We start from the raw sequence: 18,242 nt of genomic DNA, 5'->3' as shown, positions 1-18,242 counted from the left end.
ACTCTTTTGGACCTTTGGAGGTTGATAGCTAAGCTTGACAAACATATGTCCCAATCCATCTTGCAGTTCAGCTCTTTTGCATTGGAATCTAGATCCACTTTTGAATCACAGGGGAAGAGACTGGAAGAACTTAAAAAATTACATCAGTCTTGAACTCTCAGGTTCTATTACTACAGAATGCTGGGTAAGCTTCTCTATGCATAGTGAATTAGAGTCATTAAAAATTTTATTTAGAGCTAGGAATTTGCGTTTTGTTAATTTCCCATGTACTAGGTTATTGTCAACAGTTGAAATGTTTAAAAAATATCTAAAAGAGATCTTAGCTTTTGAGGAGGAGAAGATTGCCATCTATATCTAAAATATTTTATTTGCCCAGTCAAAGGAATATGGTTAATGATGATCAGGATAAGCATATTGTCTCAGTAGATAGCCCTGGTATTACAGTGTTTTTGGAAGAATCATTTGATTTGATAACTAATAGGGCTACTTTAATTGTCTCATTCTGTGCTGAACAAGGTAAGGATTTACTTTTTCCAAATTTTTTAAAAATAAAGGTATTTCCTTTTGTGGGCAGAAGATCTATGTATTTCCTAATATCTCTTGAGCTACACAAGCTCGGAGGAGACATTTCCTCTTTCTGAAAAGTAATGTGTTTGCTGTAGAAGCCACTTTCTTTTTAAAGTTTCCTTGCAGGTGTTTTATTATTTTTCAGGATATTAAGTTTATTTTCATGGATCCTATGTTGGAGATCTTTTATAGGGAATAAAAGCGCAGAATGTGGGCTAGAAGCTTAGTTAATGGGGAGGATATTAGGCTATAAAATTGGAATCATAAGATAATCCTTATCTTACTTGTTTTTTGTTTATGTTGTTATGCATCTATTGCGCCCGTTGGACACAGACGGCTGCGACCTTTGCTGCTCACCTCTTTTTTCCCTGCAGCTCCAAGTCTAGGGAGGATGGCTGCCTCAGCTTCTGCATGCTGTCCGCCATGGTGCTCCCGTGACGGCGCTGGCGCTCCCGGCAGCCATCTTACTTCTGTGGGGGCTCTGTGGGGAATGCATCTAGATTGCAGTCTACCAGGCAACAGCTTGTGGTCTACATGTAAGACAGCACTTAAGGTTAGAGGGGAAACCCATCATTTAAAATGAGCTAAAGGAGTAGTGTAGAATGTATTAATCTTTTTAAGCCAACCCATGCAAGACTTGGCAACTGTCCTTGAAATTCAGCAGGATTTTGGAAAATTTGCAGGGTTAAAAAATAAACCGAGAAAAGTCTGAAGCCCTAGACGTAGTAGGAACTATGTGGGCCCAATGGCCTGGCATTTTTCCGCTTCAATGGGTGAAGCATAAATTGAAATATTCAGGCATTTATATTCCTGCCAACCCCGCACAACTCTACGAGCAGAATATCACCCCACTAAAACAAAAATTGCTTAAAAAGCTTCAAACTTGTCAAACTCTACCCCTCTCGCTTTCAGGAAAGGTTTATCTCCTGTAAATGATGGAGTTATCTAAGTGGCTCTATATATTCCATATGCTGCCTATTTGGGTTTCCAAACAAGACACTGCAGAAATTAATGAAGGGATCAAAAAATTCTTAGGGGGGGGGGGGAGAATCAAGGATACCCCTCGAGTTTTTTATGTGTCCTAAAGATGCGGGAGGGCTCAACTGCCCCAACCTGTTTTTTATAATTTGGCCAGTCTGTTACCTATTCCAGATGAACCATGGACGCACATTGCGACCGATTTCTTCGTTGACTTACCACCATCTAATGGGAACAATACTATATGGGTCACTGTGGATCGCTTCTCAAAAATGGCACACTTCGTGGCTCTACCCAGACTACCATCTGCCCCAGAACTTGCTAAATTGTTTGTACGGCATATTTTCCCCCTGCATGGCATACCTAAACACATCATGTCAGACAGAGATGTTCAGTTCTCCACCTAGTTCTGGAGAGCGCTGTGTTGTAAATTCGACATCTCATTACATCTGACTTCAGCATATCACCCCCAATCTAATGGTCAAACGGAGAGAATGAACAGAACCCTCAAACAGTTCATCCGGGCCTATGTCAACTCTAGGCAGAATGATTGGGCGGAGTTACTAACACGGGCTGAGTTTGCCTTGAACTCCCATCCGGCGTCTGCTACTGGATCTACTCAATTTCAGATTGTTTATGGTCGTCAGCCACTTCCACCACTTCCTGTACCATTGTTGGGTACGTCACCAGCAGTTCAAGCTACTGTGGATGAGATCCTTAAACTCTGGTCTCAAACCAAGGATCTTTTACATAAAGCAGGACAACGGGCCAAAAAGTGTTATGACGCTCATCATCAAGCAGCTCCCCAGTTTAAGCCAGGAGACAAGGTATGGCTCAGTACCAAAACATTTAGCTCAAGCTGCCTTCTGTAAGATTTGCTCCATGATACATTGGACCCTTCTGTCGCAATGAAAACACCTCAGACGGTCTTCAGGGTGAAGCGTGCTTCCAGCATTTTGGGCAGCCCCCTTTTTATTGTAAAATCATTACATAGCATTGCATCGGATACATACGTCACATATTTACTGCTACAATATTTCCACATAAATGTTTATGCTGACCTTTTACTATGTGGGTGCAAGTGGGCAGTAGGTGCAAGCGGTCAGTCTTCAGGCAGGGAGGGGGGAGGTCATTAGCTGGTCATGAGGCAATGGTACTGAGCTACCTAGGTGTGAAAAGCAAGTAGGTCATGAGCTATTCTGGGGCTGCAGAAAAGCTTGCACTAGATGTTTCCTGCTGACTTCCTGTTAGCTGGGGGCTGTTCATATGCTGCGGTCAAACATTTTCTTTATACTAAGAGTAGGTGTTAAGGAAAAACCAGTTAGAGATGGCAATGGAGTTTTTCTTTCCATGACGTGGCTTGCCAGCTGCCTGGAAAGCCAAACTCCTCCCCCACATCTCGTCTTTTTCTATTTTTTAATTTTAATTGTAAGCAACATACAGAACATCTCTTTATCCAGGCCGAAATTGAGGTTTTAGAATGGATATGAGATGGGGTAATGTACTGAACGCAGCAAGCCAAACAAGGAAGCCTTTTATCAGGAATGCAACAGGAAGGAGTCGTGTGATACCACCGATATTAGGAAGCCAGGACTATAGCCAGTCCCAGGAGGATATCAGTGTGGTCTCCTTTGAGAGCGGTGCCTCAGCAATCATGGTCTCCATCTGCTCTATGGTATGTGTGAGATTTGTTTTATAATCTGATATATATATATAGCAATGAGAATAGTCTTTCTAAGACTTGGAGCCAGGAGATACTGTGAAATTGTGCATGTGTTCAGTGATGGTTTAAGGAAGGAGTATTTTCTAGACATGATGTGGTGCAGAATGAATGTTTGATTGCAATATGGGTATTTCCCTAGCCTGAGCCCTGTGATACTGTCATTATTTTATTCCAACAAAAACAGCATTAATTTGTACCCTACTATTCAAATACATTACTGTGTAATTGACTGGTGAATTTAGAAAAGACCCATTGGTAAGTCCATGGGTAAGTAGTCCATCCTGATAGGTTAAAAAGAACTGCATGCATCAATAGTCCTTCTCTGGAATGGGTTGGCATGTGTATGCAAACCCAGCAATCTGTTTTTTCAATAGTTGTGATAAAGTCTGTGCATCGGTAATGTACATATTGGATCGTCAATAGTTCTTGTTCAGACATCGCAATGGCAGGAGAGATGAAGCTAAATATGAGTATACAGAACACAATTGTTAATGAGTTGGCATTCAGGCAAGAAAGGCAGCTAATAAGAAGTTCTCTGGAGTTTTCTCAAAGCCTTGCTGTTCCAGGAGTTGTGCAGATTGGTGGGATAGGGCTTTGATCTATCTCCAGGTCATCAGGGGCTGCTGTTTGCGGGGAGTCCGGTCTCTGACCGTCTGTGGATTGTGGAGGCTCAGGGAGAAGTTTGGGATCAGGTTTTGTGGATCCGGACACCTTTCCATCTTTCCACGGCTTCATACAATGGATTGGCACCCAAATTGGACCTGTGAAAGAAAGCACAGTAGCATGCCCGGGAACGGGACCATGCCAGACAGTATTAGGCAATACAAAACTGATGGTTGTGGGTGACTAACTTTAGTCCCATAATGATTATCGATGGCTGTGGTCTGATTTGAATATGATATATTTAGATGATTTAAAGTGTTTTAGGGGGAAGACCAATGGCAAAGTCCAATGGCATGGCATTTCCCGCTTTCTGTTTGTTTGTGTGTATGCTCCAGGAAGAGAAGAAGCAACATTACAAACATACTGGCTATCAGAAATAATGTTTAAATTAGCATTGATAAAAATTGCAAGGGTAGAACGACTGCAGCTAGTTCTGCTTTTTGCGCTGACTGCTGCAGCAAGTTTAATAAAATTTAATGATGTCATAGTCAATCTTACAGCAAGGTGTATCAATTTTTCATTCATCAAGGCTTAAATTGTGATATGTGTTTCTTGTAGCGTCGGGTACCTAATATAGGGAAAAAACTGAAATTCAGATTAATTAATGACATTTCATTATGGCTATAATTCTACTATTACTAATCTTATATAATGTTTTTCCACTTTATGAGTAAAAACAATGAAGCATCAGCTTAAGTGTCATAGCAAGATGTAACAGAAATAAATTAGATCAAAGATCAAAAATCAAAAGGATGTGTAAGAAATGTTTGAAAAAATTGTTAAAAGAAGCTGCAAAGTAAAGCGTTCATCTTCACATGTCTCATGACAGGAAGACTGTCAATCTGGAAAATATTAAAATCTAGCACTCAGCAAAAAATTATTAAGGCAATGATTAAAGTGAAATTGTTACATTTGAACCTTGGAGAATTAATTCTATTATACCATTTAATAAAATCAATTTGGATTTGCAAGAAAAAACTTGGGAGGGATTGCTTTAGATGTAGCACCCTCTATGAGTAAAATAAAAGTTCAGAATTCTGAATAAAATTTAGAAAAAGAAAATAAAACTGAAGTTTCCTGAAATAAAACTAGTATTCAAAGAATTATGAAGATAACAAAACAATATGGTACATCTGGTAGTAACATTTGGTAGAATAACACAGTGCCTCATAGTGGATGCACTATCATCACTTTATAGATGTTAACCTAGAATAAATTTAAGCAATAAGATTCTGAGCTGAAGTATAATGTGCAATACTAAGTAATTAGAATAATTAGAACTTAAACATCAGTTAATTATCAAATGAGTAGAGCTTGAATATGCTCCATTTAAACAAAAGTAACTGTTTTTTTCTTATTTCCGTTCGCCGCACAAGTCACTGACAAGAATACTTCTATAAGCAGTGCTGTGCCTGTCACCACAAAACGTACTTCCTCTTTGTCTTTTTTTTTTCTTTGCTCAGCACTGAACTGACAGAAGCAGTTTCCTAGAACAGTGCTTTTACGGTAAAGCAACTTTTGCTTCCCTAAGAGACGGTTTAACTCTGTGGTTAAAATGTCCTTTCAGATTGTCAGTAACCTCAATTCAGTATTAACACAGTTTGAAAGCATTAAAAAGTTTTAGTTTTGAAGCTTGAGGGAAAATAGATTTGGATCAGCAGAAGATCTGAGCTTCAGCGCACAGTTAAAGAAATGTATCAGATATATACAAATACAAAATTAGAGAGATAAACTGCAGTACTAAGTTCAGTTTTTTTTATTTTCAAAAGTTCTCCCTCCCCCACACGAGTTAACAACAGAAAGACAGTGTGTTTCTCAAGAGAAAAATAAACAGAGGAAAGAGAACTCCATTCAATGAATCAATAGTCAGATTTTATCCTAATCTACTTTATCCTAAACAAAACTAATTCTGTGCACTATTAATGTAATCAATAGCTATGAAATATAAGGTTCAGAATCACGAGGTCATTTTAAATTTGGTCCAATTTAACTTTGTGAAAAGGGAAACATTTCACATGAAATTTATAGTGTCTTGGCCAAATTTCAACACAGTTGTAACATACATTGAATCTTTTTGATGTGCGAGGGGCCCCTATCATTTCCTGTAGGGAAATGTGCTTTAAATACGTATGTTTTGTTTATTCTGGTTTCCAATAGAGCATTGTACTGTCTTATTAACTCATTTCTCTCACGTTGGAACCGTTCTTGCTTATATCGCTGCTGCGATATTAGGAGTACCTGGCCCAAGTACCTGGCTAATTTCTTGGAAGACCTGGGAGCATTTTTACTGCGTACGGCACTCCGGGCGGTGTTCAATTCAATTGTTGTCAGAGATCCTTCCAGAGGACAGACTCTTTTTTGTGGGCTTAAGGCAAGCGTCCATCCATGAAATGAATCAACCCAAATGGTGACATAAAAAAATGAACGTTCTAATTTGGCAACTTGTGCTGCTGGAGGATCAGCGACAGGCGAAGGTACAATGACTTTTTCAACTTCCTCACTACTGTCCGTGCCTTCCTCATTATTCTCAAGGAAAATAGGCATGGATTGGAGGCAAGGGTTAGGTGACAGGTCAATCAGTGACAATTCAGGAAGCTCAGGGAAACCCTGTCTCCTTGATGCTTGTGCGAAGTTAGGCAGTGACAGCTCAGGATACAGGGAATTTATGGGTGGTGAAAGAGCTTTAGGGTAAGGCGGAGAGAGACTAGCTTCTCTGATTTCAGTGTCTTTAGTTTCCTGAGGTTTTTTCTCTGAGATGAACGCAGAGGAAACCACGGGAGCCGTGGTTGGGGACTGTGCCTTGTGAGTGTGTGTTCCCAGATGTTCTATGGATTCATATTCTGTCCTCCCTAGTACATTAGTCCTTTCTCTAATGAGAAAGACTTGAAGTCCTTCTAATAATTCTTCTCCTGTAAGATTTTCTTTGCAAATTGGACCACACTGGCCAGGTTGTGGTTCAATTGTGCCTAGGAGCTGTTTTTCTGAATCAAACTGGGAAGTCTGAATGGACTGCGTCATGGGTTCTGGCATGGGAAGCTGAGGATACAGCGAAGTTGCTGTTCCTGAGGGATTTTGCAAATCTGGTAAGGGATGAGTGTGTGTACTAGCTGTACTGACGGACAGTCTGTCTGTTTCTTTACTGTCTGTGTCTAAGGACGCATGAACTAAAAGTGGTGGCTTGAGATTTTTAGTCCTGATGTGTTCTAAAGTCTCTGTACATTTTTTCCAGAGCAATAACTGCTTTAAAGGAGCTCGTGGATATGTATGCAGACTATTACCTATCTGGATCCAATCTTCTACATTTAGAGTTCCTGATTCGGGGTACCAGGGACAACGACAAACTATTTCTTTCATCAATTTTTCCATATCCCCTAATTTGATATGTACCCTTTCTCCCTTGGTGACTAAATAATGATTCTTCACTAATATTTTCAATTCTTCCGCATGACTTCTATGCTGAATTGAAATGCTATCTCCCATACTCACGAATGTTTGGGAACAAACTCGCTGAATAAATACTTACGACGGGTCTGTTGGTGGGAGCAAACTCGCTGAGAAAAAAATACTTACGTTTGCAGGAGCGAGTTTTGCTGTTGTACGATGCGCATCTAGGCTTTCTGTCCAGCCGAATGAGCAGGAAGTTGTCACGTCTCGGGTCACTCCTTGGATCAAGACTTACATCACGTCGGGCTCACCACATGTCGCAATGAAAACACCTCAGACGGTCTTCAGGGTGAAGCGTGCTTCCAGCATTTTGGGCAGCCCCCTTTTTATTGTAAAATCATTACATAGCATTGCATCGGATACATACGTCACATATTTACTGCTACAATATTTCCACATAAATGTTTATGCTGACCTTTTACTACGTGGGTGCAAGTGGGCAGTAGGTGCAAGCGGTCAGTCTTCAGGCAGGGAGGGGGGAGGTCATTAGCTGGTCATGAGGCAATGGTACTGAGCTACCTAGGTGTGAAAAGCAAGTAGGTCATGAGCTATTCTGGGGCTGCAGAAAAGCTTGCACTAGATGTTTCCTGCTGACTTCCTGTTAGCTGGGGGCTGTTCATATGCTGCGGTCAAACATTTTCTTTATACTAAGAGTAGGTGTTAAGGAAAAACCAGTTAGAGATGGCAATGGAGTTTTTCTTTCCATGACGTGGCTTGCCAGCTGCCTGGAAAGCCAAACTCCTCCCCCACACCCTTCACTGTCCTTCGCCGCCTGGGATCCTTAACTTACAGCTTGAAATTGCCTCCCTCGATGAAAATACACAATGCTTTCCACGTTTCACTCTTGAAACCACTCATCCTCTTGGAGTTCTCTCGCAAGACCCTGATCCTCAACCTCTTGATGCTGAAAAAGATATTGCATACAAAGTAGATGACATCTTGGATGTATGTAAAAGAGGAAAGCAGTGGGAATATCTCATCTCATGGGAGGGATATGGACCAGAGGATAACAGCTGGGAACCTGCTGTCAACATACTTGATAAAGACATGATACATCGGTTCCATCTCACTCATCCTAGAAAGCCGAAATCTCCTGGGAGGTGTTGTGAATCCCGGCCACGCTTACCCGCAGCCAGACCTCCCTACCTCCTCCACGTTGCCGGCACAAGGTCCTCCTCATGGCGGGCAGCAGCGCGCGGGCTGCGGCGCGACTGCCTCTGGACGTCGGGGAGCAGCGTCGGGAGACACGCGGCGAGTCCTGCCTCTTAAAGGGGCCGCTGCACCAAAACCAGGCCCCGGAAGATGACATCATCAGCCAGGGAGATTTAAACTCCCTCTGAGGAAGGGAAGACGCCTTTGCAACAGGTTCCAGTGCTTGTCTGCTGTTCTTCTGGCTATCCTGTTTCCTGGCTTGACTTTGGATTGGATTTGGATTTGCTACTCGCCGCCTGCCTTGGACCTTTGCCCCGACCTGAGGTTTGGATACTGTCTGACCGGCCTGACTCGGATTGGAACCCGAACTGTGTTTGTTTGCTGCCTGCCTTGACCCTTGCCTGGAACTCAGACAGTGTCTGTTTGCCGCCTGCCTTGACCCTTGCCTGGAACCCGGCTGTGTTGTTTTGCTGCCTGCCTTGACCCTTGCCTGGAACTCGGACTGTGTCTGTTTGCCGCCTGCCTTGATCCTTGCCTGGAACTCGGACTGTGTCTGTTTGCCGCCTGCCTTGATCCTTGCCTGGAACCCGGACTGTGTTGTTTGCTGCCTGCCTTGACCCTTGCCTGGAACCCGGACTGTGTTGTTTGCTGCCTGCCTTGACCCTTGCCTGGAACCCGGACTGAGTTGTTTGCCGTCTGCCTTGACCCATTGCCTGGAGTCGGACTGAGTTGCTCGCCGCCTTCCAGAGGACTCCGTGTCAGTTCGTGCTGCAGAGTTTTCCACCTTCTGGAGATGAGTCACCTGAGCGCTACAGGTGGGTGCCATCCCTCGTCCCGCTCCAAGGATCCACTACTATAACAGATTGCAAAGGCCATGGATCTGGTGGATTTGACTGGTCTCCAGGCTATTCCAGGCCTAGCCCAACAGCTTATGCAGCAACAACAACAACAGCAACAACAGCAGCAGAGTCTGGAGGCGTTAACTGCCACCGTGGAACGTTTGGTCCGTCGTCTCGATTCTGCTCAAGGAGCTGAGGCGGCCGCTCCTGCACCAACACTTCCAAGTACCTCTTCCTCGGTTTCCCACATGCCTACACCTCTTCGCTTTTCTGGAGACACAAAACAGTGTCGAGGGTTCCTGAACCAATGTTTCATTAGATTTTCCTTGCAAGGGCAACAATTTCCTACTGATCAGGTGAAGACCTCTTTCATCATTTCTTTGCTGGATGGGAAAGCCATGGCCTGGGCCTCTCCCATCTGGGAACGGGGGGATCCCATTTTGAGTGACCTATCCAGATTCGTCCAGACCTTCCGTCAGGTGTTTGATGAGCCTGGATGGCTATCCACAGCTTCTTCGGAACTCCTCAACCTATGACAAGGTTCCCGTACTTTGGCTGACTCCGCGATTGATTTTCGCACTCTAGCCTCCGTACTAGGATGGCATCCGGACTATCTACGGGGCATATTCCTTGTAGGGTTGTTACCTCGCATCAAGGATAAACTCGCAGGCTGGTGAGATTCCAGAGGATTTGGACGCTCTCATCGACCTGGCAGGCCGTATTGACCGACGCTTACAACAGCGCGCAAAGGAAGCAAAACCACCCCGACGTCTGGTTTCCCTGGCTCCAAGCTTCTCTCGACCATTGGTTACTCCTACCACTACTGAAGCACCAATAGAAAACAGGGAAGAGCCCATGCAGTTAGGCAGAAGTCGGTTGACTGCTGAGGAAAAGCAGCGCCGGAGAAGGATGGGTCTTTGCTTATACTGCGGGAACAAGGGATACCTCTTGGCTCAATGCCCGGAGCGCCCGGGAAACTACCAAACCTAGGTGTCTCCGAGGAGCAGACCCTAGGGAGTAACCTGGCTCCTCATTTCATTGTTCCAGTTACATTGCAGTGTGGTCAAGGATCCCTCACCACTCAGGCTCTGGTTGATTCTGGAGCTGGAGGGACCTTTATCTTGGCTGAATTGGTCCATCAGCTACAACTTCCGATTCTTCCTCGCAAGACGCCATTATTCATCTCTTCTATCCAAGGGGAGAATCTTCCAGGGTGTGTCACCTCCTGTACGGCTCCCATAACTGTCCAGACCGGGATCCTCCACCATGACGAGATATTTATTTTTATTTGGAGAAATCTGTTCACCCAGTGGTACTGGGTCTTCCCTGGTTACAAAAACACTCTCCTTCTGTAGACTGGAAGACTCTCCAAATCACTGCCTGGGGTTCAGACTGCTTTAGGACTTGTATCCAGCGGAGACCTCAACCGGTGATACCGGTAACTACCACTAAAATTCCAGTACCCCCCACAATACGCTGAGTTCATGGACGTCTTTTCTAAAGAGAAAGCTGAGATCCTTCCAATCCACCGAAGGTTCGACTGTGCCATTAACTTACTTCCCAATACCAGCCCGCCCAGGGGATGGGTTTACCCCCTCTCTGGTCCAGAATCACAGGCTATGTCACAGTATATTAAGGAAAACCTCGAACGGGGGTTCATCCGCCCCTCTACATCTCCAGCAGGGGCGGAACTTTTCTCCGTTCCTAAGAAAGACGGGTCTTGAGACCTTGCATTGACATACAGAGGACTCAACGCCATCACTCGCAAGAATCGATACCCTCTTCCATTAATACCCGAACTACTTGATCAGTTGCACGGAGCCAGAATCTTCTCTAAACTAGATTTACGGGGTGCCTATAACCTGGTCCCGAATTAAGCCCGGGAGATGAGTTGGAAGACCGCATTTCTATACCCATGATGGCCATTATGAATACCTCATTATGCCATTTGGCCTGTGTAATGCGCCTGCCAGTATTCCAGAACTTAATGAACGAGGTATTCCGGGACATGTTGTATAAACAGGTGATCATTTATCTGGATGATGTACTTATCTACTCGAAAGACCTGGCTACTCATCGCAAGGATGTCAGACAAGTTCTACAATGGCTAAGAGAGAACAGTTATTCGTTAAACTGGAAAAATGCATTTTCGAGAGACAATCCATACCTTTTTTTGGGATTATTGTTTCTACCACGGGGTTTCAAATGGACTTAGATAAGTGGCTAGTATTCGGGATTGGCCACAACCCAGTGGAACTTCGAGCGATACAACGGTTTCTTGGCTTTGCCAATTTTTACCGGACCTTTATTCCACACTACTCCCACATTGTAGCCCCGATTACTGCTCTAACCAAGAAGGGAGCTGATCCAAGAAGTGGCCTTGTGAAGCCGTACAAGCATTTCAAAGACTCAAGAATGCCCTTCCTACAAAAACCTTGCCTTCATCACCCGGGACCGCATTCGGCCATTTATAGTGGAAGTAGACGCCTCTGAAGTGGCGGTTGGAGCAGTTCTCAGTCAACACTCGGATCGAGGCATCTTATTCCCCTGCTCTTACTTCTCCCGGAAATTTTCTCCCGCTGAGAAGAATTATGGAATAGGCGATAAGGAGTTGTTGGCCATCAAAATGGCTTTCGATCAATGGAGACAATGGTTAGAAGGGGCGCAACATACCATAACGGTATATACTGACCATAAGAATTTAGAATACCTCTATAGAGCTCAGCGCCTTGACCCCCGCCAAGCCCATTGGGTCAATTATTCTTTAGTCGTTTTGACTTTGTACTACGATATCGTCCAGCTACCAAGAATATTCGTGCGGATGCGCTTTCCAGATCATACGAGACGGAGGACACTCAGAACCTCTTAACTATATTATAGATCCAGCCAAGTTGATGCTTGCCACAACTGAAACTGCACCACCAGGGAAGACGGGTAGTACCACTTCGACTTCGCCCTAAAGTGCTTTCCTGGGCACATGATTCCCTCACCGCAGGTCATCCCGGGAGAGGCACGTACACTGGAGCTATTATCTCGCTATTACTGGTGGCCTCATATGAAGGGGAATGTGCGGGCCTACGTAGCCTCTTGCCCAAAGTGTGCCCAGCAAAAACCATTACCTGGTCGACCCTGGGGCCTCCTCCAGCCCCTTCCACTTCCTCAAGAACCCTGGACCCATATATCCACGGACTTTTGTAGTAGATCTTCCTCTGTCATGCGGGAATCAGGTAATATGGGTTGTAGTCGACCGATTCTCTAAGATGGTACACTTTGTACCTCTGCCCAAGTTACCATCTGCCCCTGAATTGGCTAACCTATTCTCTCTACATATCTTCCGTTTCCATGGACTTCCTCTCATATAACCTCTGATAGAGGTCACCAATTCACGGCCAAATACTGGAGCGCGCTCTGTAGGAAATTTGGCATACAATTGGATTTTACCCACAGCATTTCACCCTCAAGGGAATGGACAGGCGGAACGTTGTCAATAGAGGGTTGAAGATGTTTTTACGCCTCTTCGTGAACCAGCGCCAAGATGATTGGGCCACTCTCCTACCCTGGGCTGAATTTTCACACAATTCACATGTACACTCGGCCACTGGACAATCTCCATTTCAAATTGTTTTTTGGCAAACAACCACGACCTCCACTGCCTCTGCCTCTTACAGTCGCCTCTCCAGCGGCCCAACTGTCGGCACAGTGGCTCCATGAACTCTGGGAGGCCACTAATGCTCGTCTTCGTCATGTGGCTGAGGACCGCGACACGGATATCTGACAAGCATCGTCGACCTGCTCCCACAATTCAATGCGGGGAGACCGGGTTTGGCTCTGCACCCATCATTTACGCCTCCGGGTCCCTTCCATGTTACTAGCTCCCAGATACATAGGACTGTTTCTCATCAGTAAACGTCTGGGGCCTGTAACTTATCGGTTGCGACTTCCCACCAGTCTTCGCATTCATAATTCCTTCCACGTCTCCTTGCTAAAGCCTTTAATTTCCTCTTCGTTCCATGATACTCCACGCCAGTCTCCTGCCGTCGAGTCTGATGAGGATCCCATCTATCAAGTACGGGAAATCCTGGATGTTCGTCGTAACCATAGACGATGGGAGTATCTGATCGCCTGGAAGGGTTTTGAAGGGTCTCCACGGTGCCTACCACTACAGCTGGCTACTCTGTTCAGAGTGAGTACTGGATCTGCTCTTCAACTTCCTCCTTCTTCTCTGTGTGGATTCTCGGGTTACCCCGCTCTGTGGACCACTACCGGATCCACACTGTCTTGTGCAAACGTCTCTACCACTAGCCTCTGGCCTACCCCGCTCTGCGGACCCATACCGGAGACAGCCTGCTCAAGTCTCTACAAGAGAAGGTATTCCCCCAGCCTACACAAGCTTCATCTAGAGGAAGTATTCTCTGGCTTACCCCGCGCTGCGGGCCACTACAGAGAGACCAGCCTACAAGTCATCTACTCTGGACTGAGTCTATTAACCCGCTCCTCGGGTTATCTTGCTGTATAATAAACTACTGCCTCTGGTGTCCATCACTGCTGAGACCCCGCCTGTCGTATAGTGAGTCCCCACAGGGCCTTCTCCCTGTGGGTGGAGTAGGCCTCTTGCCATGGCCCAAGGGCCCACTAACTAGTTCTAAACACACAGAACATAACAGCATCTTCCTGAGGAAATACTTTCCCTATAAACAAGTAAATTTTAAAAGCCCACTGCGCTTAAAAATGAGGGTTGTGCACATGGCTAGGCCTTGTGCATGCCATGCGCATTTTACAAAGGGCCCGGCCATGCGCATAACCCCCAATATGTGCCGAAGTGCTGGGCCAAATGAAAGGGGTGGGCCAGTGGTGTTGTCTGGATAGGGAGGGGCAGGGTGGTGGGGCAGGCCAAGACATTGTTATTCGATGCTGTCCCGGAGAGCATGACACCAGGAGCTGGCCGGCGCTGTTGAAATTACTTCTACTCCAGTAAGTAGTAAAATAAAACATTTGGGGTTAGTTAGGTTTAGGTTTGGCAGGCACGGAGGAGAGGGGAAGAAGGAGGAAGTGCAGGGTTAGGGATAGGAAAAGTTCCCTCCCTGTCCACTCCTGTGGACTGTGAGGGAACAGGGGGAGGCCCCAATGGCGTTGCTACGCGTAGCTTATAAAATCTCCTCCCCCTGCGTGCGCGGTCTTTTAAAATCGACCCTTATATGTTTAGCTAATGTTTTGCAGAGTTCTTTTTTCTTTCTTACTATTTATTTACTAGCTGTACCCGGCCACGCGTTGCTGTGGGCTCAGTCTGGTTTTAATTTCACAATGCGCATTAGCTCTGCTCCAGCTGTCCCAACTCCCTCCCCCCCTCCCCCCACTCCCTCCCCCCTTCCCGCAGTGGACGGACTGGCTCGGCGACTCTTCTACCCCTTTCCTCCTCCTGTGTGTAACTGTCCCCGCAGTCCCTACTCCCTCCCCCCCTTCCCCAACAGGGGAGGAACAGGCTGAGCCATGTTCTCGAAGTGGCGACTCGTCTGCCCTTTCCTCCCTCCCCTCTGTGACACCCAGCATGTAGCGCAGAGCTCCACGGTCTGCACATGCACAGTAGAGCAGCTCTCTACTGAGCATTTGTGGTCCGTCGGTCAGAGCCCATTTATATTATAGATAGCGTTTGTTGCTTTTACATCCAAAACAGATGGCACCAGTTTTTGCAAAAAAATCATTGTTTTTACCTGTCACAGGTGTGACATCTATATAATATAGGTATAACTAGCCGTTAAGCCCGTTAAAACGGGCGAGATTTCATCGTTCAGGAACCGGTCACGGTTAGAGCCAACTTTGTTCTCCACAACTTCCCTTTTCCTTCCATCCCCTCCCACCTCCTCCACAACTCCTTCCCTCTCCCCCTCAGCCCTCTCCATTCCCTTTTTCTGTACTCCACAACTTTACCCTCCTCACTTACTCACATCCTCTTTCCTTCCCCTCCCCCACCTTCTCCACAACCCCTTCCCCTCTCCAGCCCTCCTCCACTCTTTTTTTTCTCTTCTCCAGAACTTCTTACCCTTCCCACTTGTTCAGTCATATCCTCTTTCCCTTTTCCTTCCCCGCTCACCTTCCCTCCCTTTCCTTCCCCTTCTCCCCCTCTCCCACTCAGCCCTCCTCACTCCCTCTTTTCTCTACTCCACTTTAACCCTTCCCACTTACCTCACATCCTCTTCCTTCCATCCCTTCTCATCTTCCCTTTCCTTCCCCTCCCACCTCACTCCTTCCCTCTCCCAGCCCTTCTCTACTCTTTCTCTTCTTCAGAACTTCTTACCTCCCACTTGTTCAGTCATATCCTCTTCCTTTACCTTCCCTTTCTTCCCTTTCTCCCCTTCCCTCAGCCTAGAATTCCCTCTTTTTTCCTCCACTACCCTTACTTCCTACCCTTCCCACTTACTCAATCCTCTTCTTCCATCCCTTCTATCTTCCCTTTCCTTCCCTCCCCACCTCAACCCCTCCCTCTCCCTCAGCCCTCCTCCACTCCCTTTTTCTGTACTCCACAACTTTACCCTCCCCACTTACTCACATCCTCTTCCTTTCCCTCCCACCTCCTCCACAACCCCTTCCCTCTCCCTCAGCCTCCTCCACGCCCTCTTTTTCTCTACTCCACTTTACCCTTCCCACTTACTCACATCCTCTTCTCCATCCCTTCTCCTCTTCCCTTCCTTCCCCCTCCCACCTCCTCAACCCCTTCCTCTCCTCAGCCCTCCTCCACTCCCTTTTCTGTACTCCACAACTTTACCCTCCCCACTTACTCACATCCTCATCCTTTCCCTCCCACCTCCTCCTTAACCCATTCCCTCTTCCTCAGCCCTCCTCCACTCCCTCTTCTTCTCTCTGGCCCACCTGACACTTTAATCGCCGCCGCTGCTCCATGGGAGTCGGGGGTCTCTCTCTCCTCACGCGGGGAGAAGCAGCGGCCGGCGGCGGCATAGACACAGAAATGGGAGGTCTCCGGGGGTCTCTCTCTCGCGCGCGCCTCTCCACCTGGCTCGTTGCTGGCCCACCCGACTCTCGGTGATGAGGCGCGGCGCGGAGAGAGACCTCCCGGCGACCTCCCATTTCTGTATCTGTGCCGCCCGCCGCCGCTGCTTCTCCCGCGCGAGAGAGAGAGACCCCTGGAGACCTTCTGTGCTTGCCCGCCGCTGCCAAGACAGCCGTCCGCTGGGCTCCCCTCTGACCGACGTGCTCTCACGATACGCAGTAGAGCTGCTCTCTACTGCGCATTTGCCAGCACGTCGGTCCAAGCTCATTTATCTAGTAGATAAAACATGCCGCGAAATCGAATGCAACGTTGTGTCAAAATTTCAAAAGCAATCTGTGAAGACTTTCGGACGATTTAAGATTTTTGAGCAAATGAACATTTACATTTTTATTTATATAGATTAGTAATTTTGTTTATTGTCAGCAAAACTTATATGTCCATATGTTTCATTTGAATTAAATGAAGCTTAATAAAGATACAATTAAAAAAAATAGAAACCTATACGGAAGCGGCTATACTGGACCTGGTGTTTTACAAATGGAAAAAGTATCTCTAATGTCCAGATAGGTGTCCACCTGGAACAGCAGTGATTAACAGAGGGTGTGATTTGATCTAACGGCCAAGAGGGAAGGCAGTTGCAGGAATCTCACAGGTTTTCTTGCAGGCTACATAGGGGAGCTAGGATGGCTGTGTTTGGGCAATGGCCATACTAAATATTGCTAGCTATTTAGAATATTACAAAGCAATCGGAAAGTCTGAGAAAAATGGTACTAAAAAGGAACTAAGTGAGGATAATGAATGCTCTTCCACCCATGATGGAGTACAAATGAGGATAAGGAGAAATCTTGCAAGGGATCACATTGTAGATCGCTCATTTTCTATTGTGTATTTTCATTTCAGAATGAAAGTTCCAATGAAAGAACATTAGACACTTATGTAGCAGGAGCTAATATTGGAATGCAAAAATTCAGAATCTCAAGGATCCAGTGATTATTACTCTACCAGCACATAGTTCAAAATAAGGTAATATGTGTAGCTCCTTTTCTAGGCTGTTTATGAAGGTGAGAGGTCAACTCAGTCTCTGGGCTAATGCCTGCCAAATCCCATATACTTCAGTGTGGATTCTAGATTGAGGGGAGGGTAAAGCTCCAGTGCTCAATGTTCGGGGGAAAGTCTTTTCTAGGTGTTTTTTCACTGGATGTCTGGTGGATGTTGGTGCCAATAATCAGACTATACACACTGGGTGGGTGTTTCCAAAGAAAAACATTATTTACTGCGTGACTTCTTCAATGGTTTCAAATTAGGACCATACACCAGAGGTGCTCAAATGGTCCTTGGGGTCCCCCAGGATATCTCTAATGAATTAGGATATCTCTAATAAATATGCATGAGATTTAATTGCATGCACTACCTCCTATGTAATGTAACTAAGTTACAAACAGGCCGATACAGTAAAGTGCGGCCGCGGTTACCCTGTTTCTAACCCACTTTGTACCCACAATTTGGCCGCGTAAGTCTAACCCGCAATTCACTATCCGTTTTTACCAATCCTTACCGCTTCTTTAAATCGACGCATATCCCTACAGAGCCCACGGCATATACATATAAATTGACGCATATACATAGCCCGTGGCATGTATATGATATGTAAACGATCGGATTAGCTATTCCCTCCCATACAGTAACGCGCGGCCCGATTATCGCCTTTTAACCAACTGTTTTGCCCCATCTTTAATCCGCTAATTTACCGCCTACCCTGACCCTGGCGTTAGAGGGATGTGACAGCAATAGGCAGGCTCCAGCGAAGGTGCATGCGAAGGTCCATACGCACGCAGGCGAAGGTGCATGAACGCACGTCCAATTTGGGCGCTCA

General features: G+C 45.9%; 1 protein-coding gene across 1 annotated transcript in view; it reads left to right on the top strand.

Annotated features, from left to right (window-relative positions):
* Positions 1–18,242, top strand: part of LOC115094596 (adhesion G-protein coupled receptor G4-like) — a 143,605-nt gene that overhangs the window by 55,282 nt on the left and 70,081 nt on the right. The window contains exon 8 of the mRNA XM_029607815.1: positions 17,270–17,392. Within this exon, the coding sequence (XP_029463675.1) occupies positions 17,270–17,359 (90 nt within the window). The 3' untranslated portion in view covers positions 17,360–17,392. The remainder of the gene's footprint in view (positions 1–17,269; positions 17,393–18,242) is intronic.

The sequence above is a fragment of the Rhinatrema bivittatum genome, chromosome 6 (genome assembly GCF_901001135.1).
Source record: "Rhinatrema bivittatum chromosome 6, aRhiBiv1.1, whole genome shotgun sequence".
Classification (NCBI taxonomy): domain Eukaryota; kingdom Metazoa; phylum Chordata; class Amphibia; order Gymnophiona; family Rhinatrematidae; genus Rhinatrema; species Rhinatrema bivittatum.
This window is presented reverse-complemented; position numbering and strand designations above follow the sequence as displayed.